This window comes from Myotis brandtii, unplaced genomic scaffold (genome assembly GCF_000412655.1).
Source record: "Myotis brandtii unplaced genomic scaffold, ASM41265v1 scaffold31, whole genome shotgun sequence".
In the NCBI taxonomy this organism is placed as follows: Eukaryota; Metazoa; Chordata; class Mammalia; order Chiroptera; family Vespertilionidae; genus Myotis; species Myotis brandtii.
This window is the reverse complement of record NW_005361873.1, coordinates 1,733,460-1,744,475: the sequence shown is the minus strand read 5'-3', so window position 1 is coordinate 1,744,475 and position 11,016 is coordinate 1,733,460. Positions and strand designations below refer to the sequence as shown.

Genomic DNA, 11,016 nt, shown 5'->3' with positions numbered 1-11,016 from the left:
AGAGGCAATATAGCACAGTGGTTAATATGTGAATTCTGGAGCCAGATTCAAGTTCTAAGATCCTGAGTTTAAACTCTAGCTCTACTACTTACTAGTTCTGTCAACTTGGGAAGATTAACCTCCAAAGTGCTTCAGTTTCCTCATCTATGAAATGGTCCCTACCACATCGTCCCATTAAGAATAAAAAAACTATTTAATATTAATAAAGCACTTAGAATGGTACCTGGAGCATATGAATATGACATAAGGAATTATGAAATACATCACTTATTAAATAAAAAGCACTTCTGTAAGTAATGTGAAATGTCTCTGCAGTATGTAATATAAACCTCATTAAAAACTACCCTATCTATACAGGATCAACTTACTGTAAGGACTATTAGAACTTTTTTTATTCTGGGCCAGCTTTAGCTCTGAGGCTTGGCTCCAGCTCTGAGGCCTCGGCTGCTGAAAGCAGGTATCTGGTTTGTTTGGGTTCTATAATCGAAACACTGTTTCAACTCCAGCGCTGAGATCCCTGCTGGCTGAAAGCAGGTTTCTGGGGTTTTGTTTAGCTTCTATATTTGTAACAATGTTTCAAACTGCAAGCTCAGAGGCCGGCAGCCGCAGGCGGGGAACGTTGGCTTCCTCCGTCACTGGAGCAAGCAAGCCTCCTGTTAGCTTCAAGCTGCCTGGCTGTCGGCCGCCATCTTGGTTGGCAGTTAATTTGCATATCGCCCTGATTAGCCAATGGGAAGGGTAGCGGAGGTACGGCTAATTACCATGTTTATTATAAGATAGGATATACATATAGATATAGATATATATACACACACACATATGGCCTCATCAAGACACTTCTTGTCCCCTTTGGAGTTCCAGACATTATTGATGGTAACCAAGGCATGAATTTCACTTCTTAAAATACACACCACAGACTCCTGAACAAGGCATCCAATGGAACTTTCACCTCACTTTATGGTCCCATTCTGTAAGCCTCATTGAGAGCTGACTTAAGTTCAAAATCAATTTAATGAGACATAGCATATTTCAGTCACCAAACATCAGTGGTGAATTATAGAGTCTGACTCCATTTGTGATGTCTGAGCACTGACAGCTTGCAAGCCCCAATCCCCCACCTCCCACTTTTTGTCCCATATCTGGGCAAGCCCATAAAAATGCCCATGAGCTTCATACCTTGGCACCTGTTGGGTAGTTAAAACCACAAAAACCCAAACCCTCATTCTGGTCCCATCCCCTAATCACAATAAAAAACAAAACCAAGCCCTACTCTCCCAGAAAATCCCACTGTGGGAGTTATAAACCTTTTCATACTCTCTTGATACCTGTGTGGTATCATGGGTCTTGGGAACCTCCAGGGGGCAGCCATTTCTATGCATATCACTTCCCTCCAATAGCTCCCCACTGTCCACTGAATTAAGCAGAAACTATTTACCATAGCTGAAGATTTATTTTTCTAGTCCACTCTCTACTATTCTCCTTTATAAACATGCTTCAAATGTTACTGTTCCCAGAACACACTTGGGTCTTTAATTGCCTCCATTATCTTTGCTTACGCAGTTTCCTCTGTTCTGAGTTTTCTCTTCCACCCACCATCTCTATTTGCCTCTTCTTCAAGATCATCTCAAAAGCTAACTCCTCCATGAACTCCTTTTCTGAATCTCTCAACCAAACAAGCTCTCTTCTTGCTTTGAATCCCGTATCATACTATTTGAATCCCTGGCAGTGTTTTTATCATGTTCTACTGTATAACAAAGTCATTAACATCTTATTGCTCTTAAAGCTCAGAGGTTGAGAGCATGGATCCTGAAAACAGACCAAAAAAAATTCCATTTTGGATTCTTTCTACCTAGTTGTCCTTGGGCAGAACACCTGTCCTCTTTAAGTTTCAATTTCCTCTTCAAATGAGAGGAAATAAGACCTCACATGTGAAGGAATTTGCCTAGTGCTTGATTTATACTAAACATGCAATAAAATGTTAGCTATTATTATCACTTATTCTCTCTATTGGATCAGAAACAATTTTATGTCAGAAACTCTTTTTTTTCCCCACCTATCCTCCCAACCCCCTTCCCATCTGCACAACCATCAAAATGTTCTCTGTATCTATCTATGAGTTTAGAAACTCATTTTTTAATCCAATGCAAAAACAGTGTCATGTGTATAGAAAGCATTTAATAAATATATATTTAATGAACCAAATAAATGCTTTATAGGACTTCACTGAAATTTTAAAACAAATTAACAGTAAGATTAGCAAAATTAAATCACATGTATGGAATCTAAGTTAATTCTAAATACACACAGACAAATCATCTAAAAAGAGTAGAATTCAGGCAAAGACATAGTTGTGCCATAAAAACTGCTTGCTAACATATAAATAGCTAGGTTAATACCCACCCCCCGAACCCCCAACCAGCATATGAGCTTAGCTATCATCTAATTTTGTTATTTTAACAAAAGTAGACACTTGTGAATTAAAAACAGTGGCAAGTTAATTAGGAACTTAACGTTGCTTTCTGTTTAAAGTCCTTTCCACAGACCACTCAGTACTCTGTAAAAGTTTAATGTGAGATTCCTAAACAACATAGGGAACTATGCGGATCTACATTTAATATTCCTATTTTTAATAGATATCAAAAATGTTTTTAGCAGTGACAAAAAAGAGATCATGCTCTCGGATGCAGTAATTCTCTTTCAAGGATCTACTTTAAGGGGGAAATGGGAGCTGGAGAAACACAGATACATGGGTACAACAGTGCTCATTAGAATGTTAAGTTAAAATTGTAAGAAACCTTCTCTTGTGTAAAATATGTGATTGTCTGCAGTACTGTAAGACCAGATAATAGAACAGTTTTTAATGATAGTGGGGAATTCTCAATGCTATAAGTGAAAAGACAAGATACAATGTGATATAACCAGAAGGCCGTTTATCTCAATTTTAAGGCACTTTTCCCGTAGCGGTAATATTATTCACGGTGTTCCCCTGCTGTCCCGTGTGTTTTTAAATAATCTACAAGAAATATGAGTTAATTTAATAATGTGTCTTAAGTTTTTATAGCCATGTTTGCTCTGATCTATAAGAATAACCACAAAATGTGTCTAATTGAAAGATAAAGTCTTCTTTGAAAACAAGTTACTAACTGTATTGTAAAACTGAGAGAAACTGCTTTGTACAAAGCAGTGCATACTTGTACTGTCACCCACCGAATATTTCAGTCAGTCTGATACCCCTATGTGTTAGTAGTCACCTTGAAATGGTATGTATCACAGTTCCCTTTGGGGGAAGAAAACAAAAAGTAGTAGAAATAGGACCGTGGAGGGAAAGTGGAGTAGGGAAGTCCATAACTTCTATTTTAAAATAAGCCTATCTTGATAGCATCCTCGGGTTCTTTAAAACATGTTATTAAATATTTACTTTTCACAAAATGTATTAGAGTTGGTCCTCAGTGTTTGCTTCCTTGAAAACAATTGTATCCTTACATTAACCAAGTTAAACTGTGAACCACAAACAACTTCTATTATCATAAAATGTCAGCTAAACATAAACTGCATCTCTATTTTTATAAACATTCACATACAAGTTTGTGATATCGTCATCATGACCTGAATCTTAAACCTCATTTTCAAGTAGTAAAGCAAACCTAATTAATTTCCCATGTGATCCATTAAAAGCACCCGTGAGAGGATTTTTTTTCCAAAATTCACATTCACGAAAAACCTTTTGTGATCTGTGGCATGCGTACTACACTGTGAGGGTATTAGGGCAGTGATGGCGAACCTATGACATGCATGTCAGAAGTGACACATGAACTCATTTTTTTGGTTGATTTTTCTTTGTTAAATGGCATTTAAATATATAACATAAATATCAAAAATATAAGTCTTTGTTTTACTATGGTTGCAAATATCAAAAAATTTCTATATGTGACACGGCACCAGAGTTAAGTTAGGGTTTTTCAAAATGCTGACACGCCGAGCTCAAAAGGTTCGCCATCACTGGCATAGGGGCTTTCATCTTCATTCCTGTATATGTGGGTAGTAAACTGGCATATCACCAGCAGAGTTGCCAAGGTTTGGCCAGTCTGTCCACTGATTTTCCAGGGTGATAATGGATTTGCATTGATTTAGATTCCATGTTTGATCTAGGGCCCTCAGAGGATGGGTGGCTAGCATGCACCTGGAGTGGGTGTGGGCCTGGAGAGCAGACCAGAGCATGCAAAACTGACTGTCTCACCTGGTGACTGAATGACTGACTTTGTAGAGATGAACTTGGCCTCATTTGTTTAGTGTTCTCACCAGCTGAGCTAACTCATCTTTTAAGATAGACTTACACAAGTTAGCACAGCTTTGCAGAATTTTATTTTCCTTTTCAAAAGAATTACCACCATTAAATGCCCCAAATATTTCCTATCATATTATGGACTCAGAGAAGCTTTATAATAATAAGGTTGCTAAGACAATATTACTTCAAACATATTTAAGCATATCAGGATTATGAAACAGTAATTTTTACACACTAGAAGTGAAATTTAGAGCACACTGAAACAGTGAATGTTTGAGTGCAAAGCAAAAACAATAAAAACAAATTCACAGCAATTGCCATTTTTTATTAGTCACTGGTATGTCCAAGGTCTAAAGGTAGGTAATTAGTAATGCCATCATGTGGCCAAAAGAGAACTAGGCCCGGCCGGTGTGGCTCAGTGGTTGAGCATCAACCCAGGAACCAAGAGATCACCGGTTTGATGCCCGGGTTTCAGACTTTATCCCCAGGGAGTGTTCAGGAGGCAGCCAATTTGATGATGTTTCTCTCTCATTGATGTTTCCATCTCTCTATCCTTCTCCTTTCCTCTCTCTATAAACAATCAATGAAAACATTAAAAAAAAAAAAAAAAGATTACTAGAAGGGGAGTCTGGAACCCTGCGAACAAGTCCTGGCTGTCATTATATAACATTATGATATGTCACAATTATCAGTTTCTTTATTTGTAGGATGGGAAACTGGGCTTGACACGTCTAAGTCTTTCCAAGTTTGAAATACTAAGAATCCTTATTCTTGTAAAAATTATATAAATCATATATTAAATATCTTTTTTAATCTAGTTATTTTTAACCCATGACAAAGATAGAGCTGCTAAAGTATAAAACCAGCCTGTGTTTTTTAATCAAATATTTCTAAGAATAAGAACAGAAATAATAACTGTACGAAATAGTTTTAAAGAGCTGTTTTTCTCCATCTAGAAGGAGACAGTAACTCCTGAGCAATACAAAATATAGTTTCTCAAACTAATTATTTCTGATTATCAAGAAATATATTTTAATATATTTTATTGATTTTTTACAGAGAGGAAGGGAGAGAGATAGAGAGTTAGAAACATCGATGAGAGAGAAACATCGATCAGCTGCCTCCTGCACATCTCCTACTGGGGATGTGCCCGCAACCAAGGTACATGCCCTTGACCGGAATCGAACCTGGGACCTTTCAGTCCGCAGGCCAACGCTCTATCCACTGAGCCAAACCGGTTTCGGCTATCAAGAAATATAATTTCCTGCCTTCCCTCTCCTTTACTGTGAAAATATCCTTGCATAAGTGTAAAAGTGAATCCAGAATCTCATCTAGTAAATGTCTATCTTCACTTTATGGTGCTGCTCTCTGAAGGCTAGAGGACTGAACCGATTTTAGAGGAAGAAAGCACTTACCAAACTGTTTTTAACCTTGTAAGTCCTCATGGTGTAAGTCCTTTTCGTGTAGACTTTAGAGAAAGATTTAAATGGAACGCAGAAATGGTATGAAAGATTCCCAAACTAGAGCTGCAAAGCCTCTAATGTCCTCAAGAATGTTAAGCCCCGTGTTGGAACATTAGGCCGAAAGGGATAGAGTAAAACAGAATCCCTAAGGAAACAGTCACAGTTCACTTGTTCTTTTTTTACATCCACTTAAATTAAAAAAAACAAAACAGAAAGCAAAGATATAAGTTATTTCTAATTAAATATTGAGGTGAGCATAATCCACCTAGGCTGCCAATCAAAGTATTTTAAAATAATTTATCATTTGTGATTTGCTCACTTATTTCAAGGAAGCTTTTCTCCACCTCTGAAAAAAGCATCTTGTCTATTATCGACAATATGAATCTATGTAGCTCCAAATTTTATCGAATGTGCTTCGAAGTCTACTTATTTTGTAAAAACGTCTATCTGCTACAAGGTACAAATGTGCCCTACAGGTCACCATAATCACGCGTGGCAGCAAAATTTACGGTACATATGCACTGTGGGCAAAAGTAGGTTTACAGTTGCATTATGACATTCTTTTGGGTTAATATAGCTATTGTGCTAATCATAACCTGCATGTCTTTTCCCATATGAACAACTGTAAACCTACTTTTGCCCAGCCCTGTATAAATGCTGCAAACCAAAGGGTTATATTGAAAGGGGAGACTTACAGTTCAGGATCAAATAGCTATATTACCCTAAAATCTTGCCACTTTAAGTAGAGATTTATTGGACTTTTTACAGTTTTTAAAATGGATGGATTTATCAAGTGCTTAAATTTTTAAGTACAAGTATCCCCCACTCTTTAAAAGTTTGAGTTGGGCTACTTCACTTTTAGGAATGACCTATGTTAGTACCTAATCCCACTAACCAAAAGAAACCCAAAAAGGACCTTTGGCTTTTAGATTAATGGTAATTGCTCCTTCCCTTTATATCGTTTCAGCCTAGGAAAAGTTTCATGGGAACACTCTACTTTCAGATAGCAGGGGAAACCTGTATTTTTCTAACTTTCTTCAAATGAAGCTTATATAAACGATAAGTAAAGGGTGTTTCCTCTGAAACCTTCGTTAAGCTGAGTAATAAAGTGTATTACTAACCAAAACATATCTTAAAAAATAGGTTACTGGTAGGTTTCTAGGATAAATAATGCATAATGGAACAGTGTTTAAGACAAGTATACTTAGCCCGGCTGGTGTGGCTTAGTGGTTGAGCATCAACCCAGGAACCAAGAGGTCAGGGTTCGATTCCTGGTAAGAGGACATGCCTGGAGTTCAGGCTCAATCCCCAGTAGGGACCTGCAGGAGGCAGACAATCGATGATGCTTCTAGCTCTCTATCCTTCTCCTTCCTCTCTCTCTAAAAATCCATGAAAACATTTTTTTTAAAAAAAAACAAGTATACGTAAGTGATACTTTCTCTTTTTTGTTAAAGCTCAAGTCTTTATGACTTTATTGTTACTTTTTTTCATTATTGATTTTTAGAGAGAGAGAAAGGGAGAGGGAGAGAGAAACATCGATATTAGAGCAAAACATGGATTGGCTGCCTCTTGCTCTGACCTGGACTCTAACAGGCAGCCTTTTGGTGCACAGGGATGACACCCAGCCAACTGAGCCACACTGGCCAGGGCTAAAGTGATACTTTTCATTTTTCTGTACCTCTTGTATTTATTGGATTTACATAGCACCTATCTTCCAGAGAACTCAGAGTGCCTTATAAGATTATAGACTTAAGAACATTATGACTGCACAATAGCAATTGCTTTCAAACAATAATATTTCTTACCTTAAGGATGTCCTATTGCCATGTATTGGAATGGAAAGGAGTGACATGATAGGTAAGAAAGCCATGGCAAATGGGGAAGTCCATACAAAGAAAGAAACAAGGCAATGAAAAAGAAGCAAGTAATCCTAACTTCAAAAAAGTTATCCACCTAACAAGTGAAAACTCTGCTTTATTTTATCACAGATTCTGCGTCAGTGAGTTGATGGAGAGAAAAGCTAGACTAATGAATCTACTGCTTTCCTGGATTTAAGATAAAGCTTGTTTTTTTTCTAAAATATGTTTTTACTGATTTTTTAGAAATGGAGGGAGAGGGATAGAGAGATAGAAACATCAATGAGAGGTGAACATCATTGATCGGCTGTCTCCTGCACGCCCCCCAACTGGGAATTGAACCCTGATCTCTTAGTTCCTGGATTGACAACCACGGAGCCAGACTGGCTAGGCAAGGCTCACTTTTAACTGTTAGGTTATCACATGATGAAGAAATCATTAGACTTACCAATAAATGTCCATCAGCAGTTTATTCCTAAGATGTGTGCTCTTATTAGATGTGTGCTCTTATTACATGTTTTCACTATTTTTGGCAGGCTAATATCTTCATCATTCTTTGGAAATAATGGCAGCCAGCCAGTTTATGAATTCCTGATGAAAACTTAAAATGTTTAATGGAATTTTAAGTACCATATATTTAAACTTTTCTCAGGTAATTATAGGATTTCAAGTATAACCATAAATAATGAATTCTATAATATTTCATAAGATAAACCTTATTAAAGTTAATATAGTTAAAACATCATATTTTAACTATTTAGTCTAATCTACACAAGGAACAAATTACTGTTTTTTGCCCTATTTTGAAAACTTCTGAATTTAACTCAAAAAAGGAGTAGGCAAAGATTTCTAGAACCCAAAGTGCTATCTAATCCTTTTTCACTCTTGAAAATATGGAAATGAAAATAATATTTCAAATATAAAAACACTGCAGAACATAAAAAAGAAGACCCTAAGACATGCTGATGCAAGTTCATTACACTTTAAGTTAAACAATAATGGCTAAATTAAAGTCACTTTATAGAACAGCTTGGAGATGAACGGAATTTATTTTTAAGCTTAATTGGAAAATAACTGTGAAAAAAAACTTGTCTATTATTGAGAATATCAATTGATTCACTGATTGCTTTATTTATACCTAAATGTGTTTTATTCTTTGCAAAGATGTATATACCAACATAGAGCTTAGCTAAAATCAAAATATCCCAATTCTTAAAAACTGAATTGAATATAAGAACCTGTGATTATTAGTTGAGACACTTGTTTGTGCATTTAGACATTTATCTCACGTTTTTTCCTCAAATGCATATCCTATCATAACAATGTTTAAAACATATTTAGCAGGATCTCTGATAAAATTATCCAGCCCAGCCAGTCACAGTTTGATTCTTGGTCAGGGCATATGTCCGGGTTGTAGGCTTGATCCCCAGTGTGGAGGCAGCCAGTCAATGATTCTCTCTCATCATTAATGTTTCTATTTCTCTTTCCCTCTCCCTTCCTCTCTGAAATCAATAAAAATATATTTTAAAAAATACAGAACAATTATCCAAATATATTTTTTAAATATTCTCAGAAAAATCTAAATTATAATTTACATTATGATCTTAGAAAAATTTTTTAAATTTATTTTAAAGTCTTTGATTTTAGAATATTCTATCTTTAAGACATTTAATTTTCATACATTTATTTGCATTGTATTTGTTTTATACTCTAAACACCCAAATTTCATATGGAGAGGTTTATCAAGTAATTTTGTTCTATCCTAAAAACTTAATCTAGAAAAAGTCCCAAACTGTGAACTGTTTATTATACAGAACTGTTCCTTCTCACCAACTTTATAATGCTCTCACACAATTGTTTCTGAAATAGCATTAATTTGGGGACCATAAGTCTTTTCACATGAATATTCAAATTCTCTATTTAAATCCAGAAAGGATCCACCATCTCAAAATTATCTCCAAAAGTCTACTTATGTAACATATTGCTCCAGTTTCATTCTCAACTATAATACCTTAATTATCACTGGAACCAAGACCACTCAGTCACACTGTCCCTAATCCTTTATTTCAAATAGCAAACTTGAACACAACTGTCATTCTTTTAAGAATCTTTATTGAATTTTTTTTTTAACAATTTAGCCTGTTGGATCTCGATGCAGTTTGTAAAACAACTTGCATATAGTTTCATATAAACTGCAATCAAAAAAGTAATTTACTTTCTCAAAGAAGTTATCTGAAGTTGCAAGTTATTTTTTTGGAATATGCAGAACAGTAAAATAGAAGCATGCTCTCGGATGCAGGTGCTCCTGTGTACTATGGAGTTACTTTGAAGAGCTTGCTAAGGTCTGCAGGCAGTTTATGGAATGCAATCATTTTCTTCACAATTTAGGTACATGAGAATAAAACTGATACTTATGAATAGAATATTTTTCTGAAAAAGTTGAGGCAGCTTTTGTTGAATGCTATCTGCATTGGTACACTTGTTACACTTTGTACTAAAAGAAACAGACAGCCAGGAGTCCATGTTCATGCTGAAACTTGAGAAGTCCCTCCATACATGTTGAGTTCCAAGAAAGGGAAGAGGGTTAAAGACTATGAAATTGTTCATCATCATCTTACATTAATGGACCACACCTAGACACTTTACATGACAAGGGAGCAAATCCCCTTCACTGCTTTCAGTCAAGGCCAGTGGTACCTACAGTGGAGGGTGGAGGTGGAGCAAGCCTAGGACAGGATAAAGCTTAATTAAGTCTACATCTCATGCATAGTTGTCCTTGTTCTGGCCTCGAATGTTTCTCAGACATCCGAATTAGAACTGAGGTTTGTTAACCTGGGGTCCGCATTGATTTCATATCTGTAATGATAACCTTCCATGTGATCCCTGCAGGCATCTCTGATGTTATGCATCCACTTTTTTATCCCCTTACGGTTCAAATACAAAACCAGTAGGAAAATGGCACCTATCAGGGCTAAAACAATACCTAGGAAGACATAAGAAGTCTGCAGGGATGGAGGGAGGATAGGATCACAGTCCAGGTCGGAGCTGTTGAGTTCCAGGAGGACCCGATTCCTCATTTTTTCCGGGAACGCACAGGTGAGCCCGGCTTTTCCCTGCACTATCTCTGTCTCCTTGAGCCAGGTCACCATGTCCACCATGTGGCAGTCGCAGACCCAGGGATTGTTGTCCAGGAAGACCCTGACTTGGGGTAGGCCTTGCAACTCCACCAGGGTGCCGTTGTGAAGGGCCTTGAGGGCGTTGTCTTCCAGGTGGAGGCTTTCTAGGTGTGTCAGGTTGCGGAAGGACACATAAGTCAGGCTCACCAGCGAGTTGTTGCGCAGGTCCAGGTGCCTGAGGCTCGGCAGCTGGGTCAGCACATCGTGGGGCAGGTAGGCAAAGCAGTTGCTGGTCA

At 37.0% G+C, this 11,016-nt stretch overlaps 1 protein-coding gene across 1 annotated transcript; it reads right to left on the bottom strand.

Annotated features, from left to right (window-relative positions):
- Positions 1-9,699: 9,699 nt before the first annotated feature.
- TPBG (trophoblast glycoprotein) lies at positions 9,700-11,014 on the bottom strand (the record flags this gene model as incomplete). The annotated part of the gene is made up of 1 exon (XM_005869932.2): positions 9,700-11,014. A coding segment is annotated over one exon (612 nt), but the record flags the coding sequence as incomplete, so codon positions are not given.
- Between the last annotated feature and the right edge of the window lie 2 nt (positions 11,015-11,016).